Raw genomic sequence first — 19509 nt, forward strand, 5'->3', positions numbered from 1 at the left:
CACCTACAAAAAATAGTTGAGGATCTCATTCCCTTGGCTAACGAGACTGAGTGAACATATAAGGAAGAGGGTGTCATATATCTCCGGGATGGAGAGATGCAAAAACAAAAAACAATATCACCAGAGTCATAAGAGCAGAGACATTTTGAACATGTGAAATGGTACTTATATATGCAAAGTAACAGGTCCTTGTTAAAGAAATTCTTAGTGCGGGAAGAATTGATTGAGATACTATAATTTAGAATAAAGTGTTAAATAGTGTTGTGGTCATACTTGTCAAGACAGTGACATCAATAGCTGTTTTGATAATATTAGCAGATCTTCCTAAAATTATTTTATCTTGTTTTGTATTTTGTATTACCACATTATACGGTTTCTTTTTTTGTGTATTTCTTTTCATATTTACTTTTCCAAAGAAACAGACTCTGTTTGCTATCAAATGATCGCTTCTCAGAATGTTAATGGGTTTTTCTGCTATTAAGATGCAACGATATACCTCGAGTATTTAACAATAAACTTGAAAAATCATCTTGTGTAATCTCTAAGGAATACTTAGAATGCACTTCTAGTAAATTGGCTCATTTTCTCATAATTTATAAGAAGCACCGATTTTAGAGACATGATATTCTAGAACTATGTAAAACTTCATTATGCTGCAGGCTTTAAAATAGCTGCAAAATGTGAACTTTTTAAATGAATAATAGACTTTAAAACCCTCAATTTTATGAAGCAAATATTCCTAATTTCAATATATTAATACAAAGTGCTAAAAATAAATTAATAGAAACATGATGCAGCATGTCACCCAGGCTTAAGCAGCACAATAATTGCATTGGTTTAGTTTGTGGAAGTGAAAATGAGAGAATGTTTTTTTTTTCAGTAATCTGGCCGCTGTGCCCTTCTCTTTGTTTTACTGTTTTGCTGCCATTGTCTACATGGTCCAATATAATAGTGGCTCAGTGGGTGTCCAAGGGTCTTACAACTTGCTCAGGCACACAGGGTAAATCCCTATGCTATGGGTTCACTTGGTGAGATGGTTTCCATAAGTTATCTATAATATAACGCTGGGAGCGTCACTCTGTCCGAAGCCTTTATAGACTGCGCAAGCGCCGGCGCAGTCTGGACCCCACAGAGCGACGCTCCCAGGAGATCGCGGTATGCGTAAGCGCTGAATGCACACCGCGATCTCCAACGGAGAAGCAGGGACGAGCCAGGAGGCGGAGGGTGAGTATACTTACCTGTCCCGTTCCACCGACGCGATTCCGGGCCATGAATGTCCCCCTGCTCCCGGAATCGGCGCCTGCGCAGTCCGCGCTTTCCGGCGCCATTTTATTGAAGACACATTGCAGTGTGTCTTCAAGAAAATGGCGCCGGAAAGCGCGGACTGCGCAGGCGCCGATTCCGGGAGCAGGACCAAGAAAATGGCGGCGGAAATGAATCAGGTGGCGACAGCCGCCGCACCCAGCACAGCCGTCCACAGCCGACGCACCCAGCACAGCCGACGCACCCAGCACAGCCATCGCACCCAGCACAGCCGCCGCACCCAGCACAGCCACGCACAGCCGCCGCACCCAGCACAGCCACGCACAGCCGCCGCACCCAGCACAGCCACGCACAGCCGCCGCACCCAGCACAGCCGTGCACAGCCGCCGCACCCAGCACAGCCACGCACAGCCGCCGCACCCAGCACAGCCACGCACAGCCGCCGCACCCAGCACAGCCGCCTACAGCCACGCACAGCCGCTGCACCCAGCACAGCCACCGCACCCAGCACAGCCACGCACAGCCGCCTACAGCCACGCACAGCCGCCCACAGCCACCCACAGCCACGCACAGCCGCCTACAGCCACGCACAGCCGCTGCACCCAGCACAGCCACCGCACCCAGCACAGCCACCCACAGCCACCCACAGCCACCCACAGCCACCTACAGCCACGCACAGCTGCCCACAGCCACGCACAGCCGCCTACAGCCACGCACAGCCGCTGCACCCAGCACAGCCACCGCACCCAGCACAGCCGCCGCACCCAGCACAGCCACCCACAGTCGCCGCACCCACCACAGCCACCGCACCCAGCACAGCCACGCACAGCCACCGCACCCAGCACAGCTGTCCACAGCCGCCGCACCCAGCACAGCCACCCACAGCCGCCGCACCAACCACAGCCGCCGCACCCACCACAGCCACCGCACCCAGCACAGCCACCGCACCCAGCACAGCCACGCACAGCCTCCGCACCCAGCACAGCCGCCGCACCCAGCACAGCCGCCCACAGCCACGCACAGCCGCCCACAGTCACGCACAGTTGCCTACAGCCACGCACAGCCACCGCACCCAGCACAGCCGTCCACAGCCGCCGCACCCAGCACAGCCACCCACAGCCGCCGCACCCACCACAGCCACCGCACCCAGCACAGCCACCGCACCCAGCACAGCCACGCACAGCCGCCGCACCGAGCACAGCTGCCGCACCCAGCACAGCCACGCACAGCCGCTGCACCCAGCACAGCCACCGCACCCAGCACAGCCGTCCACGGCCGCCACACCCAGCCCAGCCACACACAGCCACCCACAGCCACCCGCACCCAGCACAGCCGCGCCACATACAGCCGCCCGCACTCAGCACAGCCACATACAGCCGCCCGCACTCAGCACAGCCGCCCGCACTCAGCACAGCCGCCCGCACTCAGCACAGCCGCCCGCACTCAGCACAGCCGCCTGCACTGATGGGGGCGCAGGATGGAGCAGCACGTGATAGGATGGGGGTGCAGGATGGGAGCACATAACAGGATGGGGATGCAGGGTGGAGCAGCACATGACAGGATGGGGGTGCAGGATGGAGCAGCACATGACACGGTGGAGCAGCACATGACAGGATGGGGATGCAGGATGGAGCAGCACATGACACGGTGGAGCAGCACATGACAGGATGGGGGCGCAGGATGGAGCAGCACATGACACGGTGGAGCAGCACATGACAGGATGGGGGCGCAGGATGGAGCAGCACATGACACGGTGGAGCAGCACATGACAGGATGGGGATGCAGGATGGAGCAGCACATGACACGGTGGAGCAGCACATGACAGGATGGGGGCGCAGGATGGAGCAGCACATGACAGGATGGGAGCAGCACATACCAGGATGGAGACCATATACCAATATAAATGCTCGCCACCCGGGCGTAGAACGGGTTCAATAGCTAGTATATATATATCTGAGTGAGCAGCACTGACCAAAAGCGATGGTGCAGCAGAGTGAGGATGATGGACAACACATGGATCACCGAGTATCAGGACAGCAGGGTATGAAGAATGGCAGACAAACAAGTGGAACAGTAACTGTACAGGAAGCTGGTATCTTCCAGCATGGAAATGGAAGATTTCCATGCTGGAAGATACTTCAGCAAGTATCTATTGAGAACAGAACCCCTCCATCTGAGGGTGTTCCTGCTCCAGACTTGTCCATTTCTCTTTTTGGGGCCTCGGAAAAACAGTGCTTTCAATCCTCTACATACTTCCCACTTGGCAGAGGCCTGAATGGACCTCACACATAGGGATATTAACAAAATACCTTACAATAAGGAGGCTCTTTTCCCATGGCTAATAACATGTTCCCGACTGAAAAACGTGCCATTCACTCCATTAAAAATAATAAAAATACCATTATTAAGCTGGCGGATAAGGATGGGGCGATTGTAATCCTAGATTGTACTCAGTACCTAGATGAGATTTCACGTCAACTTTCTGACACTTCGATTTACAAAAGAATTACCTGTGACCCCACAGTCATTATCAAAACCAAAATAGGAAGGATTCTAAGGGGGGCTGTATTAAACTGTGTGGGGGACTGCATTATACTGTGTGTGGGGGGCTGCAGTATACTTTGTGCATGTATTTATGTGTATATATGTGTATGCATTATACTGTGTGTGTATGCATGTGTATGTGTATTATTATTATTATTATTTATTGTTATAGCGCCATTTATTCCATGGCGCTTTACATGTGAGGAGGGGTATACATAATAAGAACAAATACAATAATCTTAAACATGTGTATGCATTATATTGTGTGTATGTGTATATATTTGTATGCATTATACTTGTGTGTGTGGGGCTGCATTAAACTGTGGGGGGCTGCATTATACTGTGTGTGGGGGGGCTGTATTATACTGTGTGTATATATATGTGTGTGTGTTGTGTATGCATGTGTATACAGTATATGTGTATGCATTCTACTGTGTGTATGTGGGGAGCTGCATTATACTGTGTATGTGTATGCATGTGGATATATGTATATGCATTATACTGTGTGTATGCATATGTATTAATGTATATGCATTATACTGTGTGTGTGGACTGCATTCTACTGTGTATGGGGACTGCATTATTCTGTGTGTATATGTGGGGGGGCTGCATTATACTCTGTGTATATATGTGTATGCATTATACTGTGTATGCATATATGTGTTTGCATTATACTGTGTGTGTATGTGGGGCTGCATTGTACTGTGTGTGGGAGGGCTACATTATACTCTTAGGGGGCTGCATTATGCTGTGTATGGCTGTATTATACTCTGAGGGGGCTACATTATACTCTGAGGGGGCTGCATTATACTCTGAGGGGGCTACATTATACTGTGTGTGTATGTGGGGCTGCATTATACTCTGAGGGGCCTGCATTATACTCTTTGAGGGGGACTACATTGTACTCTATGTGGGGAACTGCATTGTACTCTGAGGGGGACTGCAGTATACCCTGAGGGAGGCTGCAGTATACTCTATCAAGGACCATGGATACTGCTTTATACACTGAGGGGACTGCATCATACTGTGTGCGTGGGGGGTGTAATTATACCCTGAGGGGACCTGAAGTATACTCTATCAAGGACCATGGGGAGTGCATTATACCATATGTACTATATGAGACCTGCATTATACTGTATCGAGGACTATCTGTCCTCATCATTCTCCCTCAGCCTGTGAAAAGAAACTCAGGAACAAGCGTCGAACACCTTCAATATTGTCAATCATGCTCATTTAACGGCCTGAACTCAATACATGTAAATACAACCGAAATGTTTCTGTGAGATGGTGCAATATGTTTGCATTTGGGGCCCCACTTTAAACTTTTGCCCAGGGCCCCACTTTGTCTAAAACCCGCCCTGGTGGCTCTCGCATCGGATGTGATAAGGCTGGTGTGACTCCAGCCTTATACCTTTTATCTACTGTCATTTTTTTTCTTATAATCAATAGGTCCCCTTTAAAAGGGTTCTCCGAGAAATGTACTGAGATAAATACTATATATAATGCACATTTAGATATTAAACATTAGGCAGCTACTATCAATCACATCTCCTAAATTTCAGAGGACAGCAGTAGATTAGGATGGGGTGAAGCACAAGACAGAGGTCATATCAGAGCAATGGCCTCCAGGGATCTGAATGTGCATTCCTCTGTTCAGTCAACCTGACAGGACACAGAGTGGAGTAAGGAAGAAGATAAGCACCTTTCTTTAGCTGACTGAGAATGAACATCCATCTCAGTCAGCCTGACAGTTTTAGTGGGTCTGTCTTCATGCAACCTGTCCTACTTCATGTCATTGGCAGATGCCATGTTTAAAATCCTGACAAAATGCAGTAGATAAGGAATTTTTTTGCTAAATAAATGTGTATAGAAAAAATGATTCATGTTTAAATGCTTATTATTTATTTTATTAGTTTTCGCTTGGGTTCTCCATGGAATGTATGTGTCACTGGTTTAACGCGACTGAGAGGGGCCAGAAAACCGCATACTCGAGCACTGATTAGAAGCACTTCACTACCATATTAAATGGTGCAGGCTTCTGTTAGCAGTGCATGGGTTAACCCCTTCCCGACCTGTGACACAGCGTATGCGTCATGAAAGTCGGTGCCAATCCGAACTGTGACGCATATGCTGTCACAGAATGATCGCATCCCTGCAGGTCGGGTGAAAGGGTTAACTCCAATTTTGCCCGACCAACAGGGACAGGGGGAGTGGTACTTCAGCCCAGGGGGGGGTGGCTTCGCCCCTCCCCGTGGCTACGATCACTCTGATTGGCTGTTGAAAGTTAAACGGCCAATCAGAGCAATTTGTAATATTTCACCTATGAAAAGTGGTGAAATATTACAATCCAGCCATGGCTGATGCAATATCATCGGCCATGGCTGGAAACCCTGATGTGCCCCCCGCCACCGATCTCCTCCCCAGTTCGCCGTTCTGTCCCGTACTCCCCTCGATCCTCCTGTCTGCTCCCCCGTCTTCCTGTCCGCTCCCCCTGTGCTCCGATCCACCCCCTGTGCTCCAATCCACCCCCCCATGCTCCGATCCCCCCTCATACTTACCGAGCCTCCCAGTGTCCGTCCGTCTTCTCCATGGGCGCCGCCATCTTCCAAAATGGCGGGCGCATGCACAGTGTGCCCGCCGAATCTGCCAGCCGGCAGATTCATTCCAGGTAGGTATTATCACAGTGATCAAAATAAAAAAAATTGTAAATGCACCCCCCCCTTTATCACTCCCATAGGCAGGGACAATAATAATAAAATAAAGAAAATATTTTTTTTTCTCCACTAGGGTTAGGGCTAGGGTTAGAATTAGGGTTAGAACTAGGGTTAGGGTTAGGGCTAGGGTTAGAATTAGGGTTAGAACTAGGGTTAGGGTTAGAATTAGGCTATGTGCACACGGTGAGGATTTGGCTGCGGATCTGCAACGGATTGGCTGCTGCGGATTCGTAGCAGTTTTCCATTAAGTTTACAGTACCATGTAAACCTATGGAAAACCAAATCCACTGTGCCCATGGTGCGGAAAATACCACGCGGAAACGCTGTGTTGTATTTTCCGCAGCATGTCAATTCTTTGTGCGGATTCCGCAGCGTTTTACACCTGTTCTTCAATAGGAATCCGCAGCTGAAATCCGCAGAAAAAACACTGGAAATCCGCGGTAAATCTGCAGGTAAGGCACTGCGCCTTTTACCTGCGGATTTTTCAAAAATGATGCGGAAAAATCTCACACGAATCCGCAAAGTGGGCACATAGCCTTAGGGTTAGGGTTGGAATTAGAGTTAGGGTTGGAATTAGGGCTAGTGTTGGAAATGGGGTTAAGATTAGGCTTGTGGTTAGGGTTATGGTTAGGGGTGTGTTGGGGTTAGGGTTGTGGTTAGGGTTGGGATTAGGGTTAGGGTTAGGGTTGGGATTAGGGCTAAGGGTGTGTTGGGGTTAGGGTTGTGATTACGGTTATGGCTAGAGTTGGGATTAGGGTTAGGGGTGTGTTGGGGTTAGAGTTGGAGTTAGAATTGAGGGGTTTCCACTTTTTAGGCACATCAGGGGTCTCCAAATGCAACATGGCGCCACCATTGATTCCAGGCAATCTTGCGTTCAAAAAGTCAAATGGTGCTCCCGCCCTTCCGAGCCCCGACGTGCGCCCAAACAGTGGTTTACCCCCACATATGGGGTACCAGCATACTCAGGACAAACTGGGCAACAATTATCGGGGTCCAATTTCTCCTGTTACCCTTGCGAAAATAAAAAATTGTTTGCTAAAACATAATTTTTGGGGAAAGAAAAATTATTTTTTATTTTCATGGCTCTGCTTTATAAACTTCTGTGAAGCACTTGGGGGTTCAAAGTGCTCACCACACATCTAGATAAGTTCCATGGGGGATCTAGTTTCCAAAATGGGGTCACTTGTGGGGGGTTTCTACTGTTTAGGCACATCAGGGGCTCTGCAAATGCAACGTGACGCCAGCAGACCATTCCATCAAAGTCTGCATTTCAAAAGTCACTACTTCCATTCCGAGCCCCAACGTGTGCCCAAACAGTGGTTTACCCCCACATATGGGGTATCAGTGTACTCAGGACAAACTGGGTAACAACTATTGGGGTCCAATTTCTCCTGTTACCCTTGTGAAAATAAAAAATTGCTTGCTAAAACATCATTTTTGAGGAAAGAAAAAAGATTTTTTATTTTCATGGCTCTGCGTTGTAAACTTCTGTGAAGCACTTGGGGGTTTAAAGTGGTCACCACACATCTAGATTAGTTCCATGTGAGGTCTAGTTTCCAAAATGGGGTCACATGTGGGAGCTCCAATGTGTAGACACACAGGGGCTCTCCAAACGCGAAATGGTGTTCGCTAACGATTGGAGCTAATTTTTCATTCAAAAAGTCAAATGGTGCTCCTTCCCTTCCGAGCCCTGCCATGTGCCCAAAGAGTGGTTTACCCCCACATGTGAGGTATCAGTGTACTCAGGAGAAATTGCCCAATAAATTTTAGGATCCATTTTATCCTGTTGCCCATGTGGAAATGAACAAATTGAGGCTAAAAGAAATTTTTTGTGAAGAAAAAAGTTATTTTTCATTTCTACGGATCAATTTGTGAAGCACCTGGGGGTTCAAAGTGCTCACTATGCATCTAGATAAGTTCCTTGGAGGGTCTAGTTTCCAAAATGGGGTCACATGTGGGGGAGCTCCAATGTTTAGGCACACAGGGGCTCTCCAAACGCGACATGGTGTCCGATAACGATTGGAGCTAATTTCTCATTCAAAAGTCAAGTGGCGCTCCTTCCCTTCCGAGCCTTGCCGTGTGCACAAACAGTGGTTTGTTACCACATATGAGGTGTTGGTGTACTCAGGAGCAATTGCCCAACACATTTTTGGATCCATTTTATCCTGTTGCCCATTTAAAAATGAAAAAATTAAGGATAAAAGAAATTTTTTGTGAAAAAAAAGTACTTTTTCATTTTTACGGATCAATTTGTGAAGCACCTGGGGGTTCAAAGTGCTCACTATGCATCTAGATAAGCTCCTTGGGGGGTCTAGTTTCCAAAATGGGGTCACTTGTGGGGGAGCTTCAATGTTTAGGCACACAGGGGCTCTCCAAACGCGACATGGTGTCCGCTAAAAAATGGAGCCAATTTTTCATTGAAAAAGTCAAATGGCACTCCTTCCCTTCCGAGCCCTGTCGTGTGCCCAAACAGTGGTTCCCCCCCACATATGGGGTATCGGCGTACTCAGGACAAATTGTATAATAACTTTTGGTGTCCAGTTTCTCTTTTTACCCTTGGGAAAATAAAAAAAATTGTTGCTAAAAGATAATTTTTGTGACTAAAAAGTTAAATGTTCATTTTTTCCTTCCATGTTACTTCTGCTGCTGTGAAGCACCTGAAGGGTTAATAAACTTCTTTATTGTGGTTTTGAGTACCTTAAGGGGTGCAGTTTTTAGAATGGTGTCACTTTTGGGTATTTTCAGCCATATAGACCCCTCAAACTGACCTCAAATGTGAGGTGGTCACTAAAAAAAATTGTTTTGTAAATTTCGTTGTAAAAATGAGAAATCGCTGGTCAAATTTTAACCCTTATAACTTCGTAGCAAAAAAAAATTTTGTTTCCAAAATTATGCTGATGTTAAGTAGACATGTGGGTAATGTTATTTATTAACTATTTTGTGTCACATAACTCTCTCGTTTAATAGAATAAAAATTAAAAATTTAAAAATTGCGAAATTTTCAAAATTTTAACCAAATTTCCATTTTTTTCACAAATAAACGCAAAAATTATCGACCTAAATATACCACTAACATGAAGCCCAATATGTCATGAATCTCAGAACCACTAGGATACGTTGAAGTGTTCCTGAGTTATTACCTCATAAAGAGACACTGGTCAGAATTGCAAAAAACGGCCAGGTAATTAAGGTCAAAATAGGCTGGGTGATGAAGGGGTTAAATCTGTTCAGTTCAGAGTCTCTGAAGCTTTCTTGCTCTGATGATCTCAGCTGTTCGGTGTTGGACCCTCCCCTCTGCTATATATGCTTGCCTCTGGCAATCAGACTTGTCAGTGTTAAGGTACCTTCACACTAAGCGACGCTGCAGCGATACAGACAACGATGCCGATCGCTGCAGCGTCGCTGTTTCGTCATTGTGTGGTCGCTGGAGAGCTGTCACACAGACGGCTCTCCAGCGACCAACGATGCCGAAGTCCCCTGGTAACCAGGGTAAACATCGGGTTACTAAGCGCAGGGCCGTGCTTAGTAACCCGATGTTTACCCTGGTTACCATTGTAAAAGTAAAAAAAAAAACACATACTCACATTCCGGTGCCCGGCGTCCGCTTCCCTTCACTCCTCCTGCATCCTGTGTCAGCGCCGAACATCTCCGGCATCTCCCACAGAGCAGAGCGGTGACGTCACCGCTCTGCTTTACGGCCGGCACTTACACAGGATGCGTGTCAAACACAACGATATCGCTAGCCAGGACGCTGCAATGTCACGGATCGCTAGCGATATCGTTTAGTGTGAAGGTACCTTTAGTTTTATACTACCTGTTGTGGAGTTGGAGGTGTTTGTTGAGGAGTCATTTGGAGTATTGTTCAGTAGATTATTGCTTGGTGATTTGTCTGTGTGAATATCCTCATCCTCTTCTATTTGGTTATTCCTTTCTTTTAATTTCTGGTGTTCCACTCTGTTGTTTGTGAGTACATATTTGTATGATTGGTATTTTCATTTATCCCTGTACGTGTTCCCTTGTTAGTCTGGTTGGTGTATTCTTATATACAACTACTCCCTACTTCCCTGGGTGTGGGAGGGGACAGATTCAGGAGCTCAGCAAGGTATGCGGCTCTGGCATCTTCGCCATTAGCCCCAGGATATCAAGCTGCAGTTTCATGGACACCATGCCTACATGCAATGTTCAAAGATTGTAGGACTTTTGGAGGTAATTACCTGCAAATTCGTTGGCCACCACATGTGTGCATACTTTGGGCCACATTCATCTGTCACAACTTAAAAACCCCTGCCTGTTACTTATGGAACTACCATAATTGTTTCCTTGCTCTGTCATTTGTGATAGATACTTTCCAAATTAAAAGAGATCCTCCCAACATCCTTTCTTTTGTAATGTTTATTATATTTTACTGTATAGTTATTTAATGGTTTTATTTGCTTATATTGCAGAATCCACCTATAACATGTTATCTTCCTGCTTGAATCTTGAGTAAATTTTGTGACACTAGGATGGCAGAACATACAGATGACTTGCCATTGATGGCTAACACAAGTCACATTCTAGTAAAACACTATGCCCTGGACCTTGATGTTTGCTTTGAAAGTCAGACCATATCAGGAAATATTGTGCTATTCCTTCAACCTAATACCTCTCGTGAAAGCGACAGTGCTGGAAATCTTTGCCCTTCTCAAGCTGGTGAAGCTTTCAGTGACCTGGCACAGGAGTCTGGTATACCACATTTTAGTAAATCCTTATCACAAAGTAGCATTAAAGACTCTACTTTGTGTGCTATAGGTGAAAGAGGCACTTCTGAAAAGTATGGTTACCATGGCAACAAGAAGCAGACTTCTGGGATTACTAGTTCAGGGAACGGCTGTGACAAAGGGAATCATGGGAGTGAGGATTTTGTTCTGGTGTTGGACTGCTGCAATTTATCCGTGTTAAAGGTTGAAGAAGTGGATGTCACCGGGGTCTCTAAAATATACATGACCTCTACGCTGCCAAGATGTGAATCTGAGCAGCAGTTCACTTACAGCCATCAAATCCCACCTGAACTTGTGTCTTTACCTGCGAGTCAATGGAAAGAACAACTATCCTATTACACGCAATGCAGCCAGGCACCAGGATGTGGAGAACTCATTTTCTTTACGGACACTTGGAGCCTACAGATCAGCAAATGTGGAGTAAATACACCCTCTGACTTCCCTTCTGCTGTAAGAGTATGGTATAGGACCACAGCAAATGGGAGGTCGGTAAAATGGACCAAAGACCAAAGTGGAAGGTCAGTATTAGTAAAATAATGATGAATTAACCGCTACTGTCAAATTACAAGTATGACACGCCTAGACTCCTCTGCCATTAAAGAACTGTAACTATGCTTGGCATGCCTTTTATGCCTTTCTTCTTATTTGGGTCACTGCAGAGAAGGTCAGATTTATAGCACATTGGGCTCTAACAGGATTACACAGCTTAAGCTAGGATCAAAGGCGTCAATTTCCCTCCCTTTCCTTTCAGACATAGCACTTTAAGACAAGTATTGCAGAAGACCAGCTCACTATACAGCTGTCTGCATGTCGGACTAGACTGGCAGATGATGGGTTGTCTGACATCCTTTCTGTTTGAGCATTTCTGTTATTGATCGCCTGCGTTTTATATGTTCCTACTTTAAATATTAGAGCACTTGTCGTTATATATTACTAAAGAACTTGTTCTCCTTCATGCTTAAATTATAGTTTCAAAGAGTTTAATGTATTATGGAAAAATTTTGTTAATCCATTAGCCAATACACTGAGGACAACTGTGCAGTTCACACCAACCAAACCTGATGGACCAAAATGATGGTGTCCATCATTTTACCTATAAAATACCTATATTTTATGTCTTTTTTTATGTCACCTAAACAGCTCCTAAAGTTGTCTCCAATGCAGATATGAATAGGGCCTTAGGTTTTGTTCACGTTTTCATTTTTTTTCTTTGCATACTAGAAAGATGGGTTGATTTTGATCAGTGGAAGATAGACAAGATCAATGTGTTGTCTGTTTTTTTTACTGACCATTAAATTACATGAGCAAATCATATTAGCAACTTGGATTAAAATCAGTCATGCCTTCGGACTATCGGTCCACAAATACATGGACGCATGAACATGACTAAAATGGATGCATGTTCTATCCACAAAAAACACACATAGAAACAGAGATGTGTGAATTAGGCCTAAGGCCATGGTCACACTATCAGTATTTGGTCGGTATTTTACCTCAGTATTTGTAAGCCAAATCCAGGAGAGGAACAATCAGAGGAAAGTATAATAGAAACATGTCACCACTTCTGCATTTATCACCCACTCCTGGTTTTGGTTACAGATACTGAGGTAAAATACTGACCAAATACTGATGGTGTGAACGTAGTCACACAGTGCCATTTTCATCGCTACGACGGCACGATTCGTGACGTTGCAGCGTCGTATGATTATCGCTCCAGCGTCGTAGACTGCGGTCACACGTTGCAATACACGGCGCTGGAGCGATAATTTCATGACGTATTTGCGATGTAGAAGCCGTTGGTTAAGGCCCCGTCTCACTAAGCGATTTACCAACGATCACGACCAGCGATATGACCTGGCCGTGATCGTTGGTAAGTCGCTGTGTGGTCGCTGGGGAGCTGTCACACAGACCGCTCTCCCCAGCGACCAACGATCAGGGGAACGACTTCGGCATCGTTGAAACTGTCTTCAACGATGCCGAAGTCCCCCTGCAGCACCCGGGTAACCAGGGTAAACATCGGGTTACTAAGCGCAGGGCCGCGCTTAGTAACCCGATGTTTACCCTGGTTACCAAAAAAAACAAACAGTACATACTCGCCTTTCGGTGTCCAGGTCCCTTGCCGTCTGCTTCCTGCTCTGACTGAGCCGCCGTACTGTGAGAGCAGAGCGCAGCGGTGACGTCACTGCTGCGCTCTCACTTCTCACTGTACGGCGGCAGTCAGTGAGAGCAGGAAGCAGACGGCAAGGAACCTGGACACCGAAAGGCGAGTATGTAGTGTTTGTTTTTTTTGGTAACCAGGGTAAACATCGGGTTACTAAGCGCGGCCCTGCGCTTAGTAACCCGATGTTTACCCTGGTTACCAGTGAAGACATCGCTGGATCGGTGTCACACACACCGATTCAGCGATGTCAGCGGGGCCTCAACGACCAAAAAAAGGTCCAGGCCATTCTGACACGACCAGCGATCTCGCAGCAGGGGCCTGATCGCTGGTACGTGTCACACATAGCGAGATCGCTATGGAGGTCGCTGTTGCGTCACAAAACTTGTGACTCAGCAGCGATCTCGCTAGCGATCTCGCTATGTGAGACGGGGCCTTTACTGTGCGCACATCGTATACAACCTGTGTCACACAATGCAATCATGCCGCCACAGCGGGACACTAGACGACGAAAGAAAGTTTCAAACGATCTGCTACGACGTACGATTCTCAGCGGGGATCCGGATCGCAGTAGCGTGTCAGACACAGCGATATCGTAAATGCATCGCTGGAACGTCACGAATCGTGCCGTTGTAGCGATCAAAATTGCACTGTGTGACAGTACCCTAAGGGTACTGTCACACCGTGCAATTTTCGTCGCTACGACGGCACGATCCGTGACGTCGCAGCGTCGTATGAGTATCGCTCCAGCGTCGTAGACTGCGGTCACACTTTGCAATCACGGCGCTGGAGCGATGCCGAGGTTCGCTGGTAACCAGGGTAAACATCGGGTTACTAAGCGCAGGGCTGCGCTTAGTAACCCGATGTTTACCCTGGTTACCAGTGTAAAAGTAAAAAAAAACAAACCGTACATACTCACCATCTGATGTCTGTCAGGTCCCTTGCAGTCTGCTTCCCGCTTGTTTTTTTTACTTTTACGCTGGTAACCACGGTAAACATCGGGTTACTAAGCGCGGCCCTGCGCTTAGTAACCCGATGTTTACCCTGGTTACCAGCGAACGCATCGCTGGATCGCTGTCACACACAACGATCCAGCGATGACAGCGGGAGATCCAGCGACGAAAGAAAGTTTCAAACGATCTGCTACGACGTACGATTCTCAGCAGGGTCCCTGATCGCTGCTGCGTGTCAGACACTGCGATATCGTAACGATATCGCTAGAACGCCACGAATCGTACCGTCGTAGCGATCGTAATTGCACTGTGTGACAGTACCCTAAGGCTGAATTCACACGTCTGTATTATACAGTCCATGAATGGTGCACACTTAGATTACAATGTACTGTGCATTAGCATGTCTCCTGATTTTTGACTTTCATAGGTTTAACCCCTTAATGACAGATGCAATTTTGACCATAATGACCAAGCCAATTTTTACAATTCTGACCACTGTTATTTTATGAAGTTATAAATCTGGAATATTTCAACGGATCCCTGTGATTCTGAGCTTGTTTTTTCGTGACATATTGTACATCATGTTACTGGTAAAATTTATTCGATATGACTTGGGTTCATTTGTGAAAAAAAAGGAAATTTGGCAAAGATTTTGAAAATGTTTCAATTTTCAAACTTTTAATGCCTTTAAATCAGAGAGTCATATCGCACAAAATAGTTAATAAGTAACATTTCCCACATGTCTACATAAGCACAATTTTTGAAACATAATTTGCTTTTTTTTAGTGAGTTATAAGGGTTTAAAGTTTACCAGCGATTTCTCATTTTTGCAACAAAATTTACAAAGCCATTTCTTTTAGGGACCACATCACATTTGAAGTGACTTTGAGGGGTCTATATGACAAAAAGTACCCAAAAGTGACACCATTCCCAAAACAGCATCCCTCAAGGTGCTCAAAACCACTTTTATGAAATGTATTAACCCTTCAGGTGCTTCACAGTGAAAAAATGAACTTTTTCACAATAATACCCAAACTTTTTATTTTCACAAGGGCAACAGGAGAATATGGACCCCAAAATTTGTTGTGCAATTTCTCCTGAGTATGACAATTTCTTATTTGTGGGGGAAATCTACTGTTTGGGTGCATGGCAGGGCTTGGAAATGAAGGAATGTCACTAGACATTTTGAATGTAAAATTGGCTGGAATCGAGAGCAGATTCCATGTTGTGAGAGCCCCTGATGTGCCTAAACATTGGAAACCTCCCACAAGTGACCCCATTTTGGAAATCACAACCCTCAAAGATTTTATCCAGGGGTATACTGCGCATTTTGAACCCGCAGGTACGACACAGAATTTGATAGCATTAGGTCATCATATTGAATATGTCATCATTAGTGTTGAGCGCACGTGCTCGCTACTCCAATTTACATCAGGTGAATATTGCGGGTGCTTAAGTAACATGCTCAAGTCCCTGCCCCGCATGTTTTGTGGCTGTTTGACACCCAAAAAACAGATGCAGGGATTCACAATGCTCGGTGCATACCGGAGCACCAAATGCAAACTCGAGTAGCAAGCACTTGCGCTCATCACTAGCCCTCATACTGTAATTTTTTTTTTTTTTACCTTTGAAAAACCCCAATTCTAACCCTCACACAACCCCAACCCCAACCCTAACCCATACTGCAAAGGATGTAAAAAATAAAAAAATATATATTTTAGAATTTTTATCTAACTAAAGGGTGATAAATGGAGATTTGATTTACGTTTTTTTTCTTTTGATCACTGTAATAGATCCTATCACTGTGATAAAAATGAACCAATAGGAAAAATTTCCTATTATTGCTGGTTACCGGCCAACAGATCTAGGCAGGCGCCTGCAATTTTTTTTTTCAGGAAGATGACACCGGGCCGGGGGACGGATCAGGAGGACCCGGGGATGGCGGAGGTACCGGGGATCTCTGGGGGCATCATTTCTCTCTCCTGACATTTTTAATAGCAGGCACACCTTTTTTTGTGATCAGTTATTCACTGAATAACGACGATCACGTGATTGGGCAATGGGAAATCCAGCCCTGATCATGTTCTCCAGAATCTGCCTTATTCCTGATCACCATTTAAAAATGACAACGAGGGAATAAGTATCCTTAGTGGCCGCCGTTTTAATGCATATCACATAAAAATATTAATGGAAGCCACCTAGCTAATAAACCTAAGCTTTACTTCTGGTATCTACCTGTTAGAATTACTTTTCTTGAATGCTTATGATAGTTCTTGTGTGTTTACTAGCGAAACTTAAAAGTGGCTCCCAGAGTGCTCTGGATAGTTCCTAAGTGTGTGTATGTATATGTATAATATATATATATATATATATATAAATATAATATCTCATAAAGGGTCCTCACTCCTCCTGTACCAGTTATGACTTGTATTGTTTAAGATTATTGTACTTGTTTTTATTATGTATACCCCTCCTCACATGTAAAGCGCCATGGAATAAATGGCGCTATAACAATAAATGATAATAATAATAATAATAAAGCGAGAATTGTGCATTAAAATGTAACTTTTAAAATACTCATTAGAAATGAACAAAAATAAACAAATAAGTGCCAATTATGGAGTGAGGGGGGTGACTCAATGTATCAACCCAGGGGTCCAACCTCCCCTAGGATATAAAACTGAATCCCCCTGCAGTGGCAGGGACTGCATCCTTATTGAACAAGACCTACTGTCTTGTGGTGAATAAAGGGTACTCGGGAAGAACTGAGCCCAGTCACATGGAAATATGATCCTGTTTGCATATAGGCAGAGTGGTATACCATCTATGGAAACGTGTTACCGCTTATAATAGATAACAAGCACATAATAGTCAGGTGTGAAAGTATAAGATAATTAACGTTGTCAGCAAATCAGGCGTCTGATACTTTGAGCTAGCGCTCCTCAGCCTTCAGTCACCCCCCCCACTCCAGAAGTGCAGAAGTGGCACTTATTTGTTTACTTTTGTTCATTTTTAATGAGTATATTAGTTACATTTTAATGCACAATTCTCACTATATATATATATATATATATATATATATATATATATATATATATATATATATATATATATATATATATTTTTTTTTATCTGTGTGAGATCTGCAGATCTGCACACCTACTTTTTGCCGGAGGGCATTACTCTCGTCACTTGCTATTTTTTCATAGTTCCTAAGTAATACAGTAGTTTGTCCGTTCCTGACTTTTTGTTACCTAAGATGAGTCTGAAGCATCTGGCTAGGATATAATAATACCCATATGTGTACCTGGTCCCCTTACAATGCTGGGATACATGTGACTAAGATTTCTGAGTAAGAGCAGTAGCAGTGTAAGGAATACCTAGTGTGGCGCTTCAAAGTTTTCAGACTTTGTCCCCACAACAACGCTTGAGAAAATATTGGCCAAAGCTATGAATAAATATGGTACCATATAGTACCCTGCTAGTATTATGAAGTGAATATATAAAGTAGTGAGATCAGTGCCCTATTGGAAGTTACAATAGTGGAATGAAGTGTCCATGTGGTAAACTGTGTCAGTACAGTAACGAAGAAAGCCTTGATTGTGCCATGAAGTTTCCCTAATAAATGCCATGGCCAGATGTTACTTCGAGAGAGAGAAAAAGGCAAATCAAGTTTTTCTGCAAAAAGATTTTCTGCTGGAATCCAGTGTCACAGCATGAACAAAATGTGTGCCACTAACGTAACAAAACAGCTTGTAGTTTCCAAGGAAATTATCATATCTGGGAAACACAAGCTCAAATGGCCAACAAAGCTCCTATGGTGAATGGCTTATACCAAATGTGGACCTGATCCCGCAATGATATCTAAATATATCAGTGATAGACTACGACTGCAAAAGCTACAATTCTTAATGGGAATCTGTTAGCAGGATTTCACTCCCACCCAAAGTAATTTATATCTACATGTAGCTCTTTCAAAGACACATCCAACAATAGCTTTAGGTGGCCAGTCCATTCCTAAGTTATGAGAAATCAGAGTTTGAATTGATTGGTAAATGAGACTGAAGAACTGTTTGTAGATCTGAAGCCACTGTCAGTCCAGCTCTAAACCTCACCCAGGGCTGCCCCCTCCTTACTTGACTGACAGCCTCTATAGTGTGTGACTACAGGTTCCATCAGTCAAGAAGCAGGAGGCAGCGCCGGGCAGGGAATAGAGCTGGGGTGGCACTTCAAATTTACAGTTATGTGCAAAATAATAGCAGTGTGCTTAAAACAACTGAGTAGAAACTCAATCCTCATAATAGCAATTAATTCTACAAATAAAGGCACATACAATGCCAAATGAAAACATCAACAAAATATGCATTTTTAAGCGGAAAATGAAGAAAAAGGAATAATAGGCTGTTAAAAAATAGCATTTGTCTGCATTTTCACTTACACACTCGAATATCTACAGTATAAACTGAACTTTGTTTTCAGACTTAGCTTTTCTGTTACTCACTGAACTAATATATATAGTTGTATAACTTTTATTTATATATTTATAACTGCTTTACATCTGTGTAGAATGGAGTCAACTAACATCTGACACCTGCAACCCGATATTCCAGCCCAAACCGACTGGACTACATTCCATAGTTCTTTTGCATACTTAGGTTTTGTATCAAAAACAGCATTTTTATATCATTCCATAAATTCTTAATCAGATTGAGGTCTGGGGAATGGGCTGGCCACTTTAAATCATTAAACTTGTTGGTCTGGAATTTGGGACGTTGTCTTGCTGAAATGCCCATCTTCTTCAGCATAAGGCAACATGACATCTTCCAGTATTCTGATATAGCCAAACTGGTCCATGGTCCAAACCATTAATCTTGCACCTCCATGTTTTACAGTCTTCACAGTGTACTGTGGCTTAAGATCACTGCTTATGGGTCGTCTTACAAACATGTTCTTTAACCTAGTCAACACGTCTTTTTTCAGCTCTGGTACATTATGGGGGCTTCTTGCAAATAGTTTCATGATTGCGTCCTTTCATGTTTGCAGGACTAATAGTTAACTGAAGATCTTCTTTGATGTCCCTGGAGCTGATTATTGGATGCTTTTTTGCCAGTCTTGTA

At 44.6% G+C, this 19509-nt stretch overlaps 1 protein-coding gene across 1 annotated transcript in view; it reads left to right on the plus strand.

The window, feature by feature from the left end:
* Positions 1-19509, plus strand: part of AOPEP (aminopeptidase O (putative)) — an 837890-nt gene that overhangs the window by 58598 nt on the left and 759783 nt on the right. Inside the window, exon 2 of the mRNA XM_077299600.1 lies at positions 10967-11799. Within this exon, the coding sequence (XP_077155715.1) occupies positions 11027-11799 (773 nt within the window). The 5' untranslated portion in view covers positions 10967-11026. The remainder of the gene's footprint in view (positions 1-10966; positions 11800-19509) is intronic.

Source organism: Ranitomeya variabilis, chromosome 1 (genome assembly GCF_051348905.1).
Source record: "Ranitomeya variabilis isolate aRanVar5 chromosome 1, aRanVar5.hap1, whole genome shotgun sequence".
NCBI lineage: Eukaryota > Metazoa > Chordata > Amphibia > Anura > Dendrobatidae > Ranitomeya > Ranitomeya variabilis.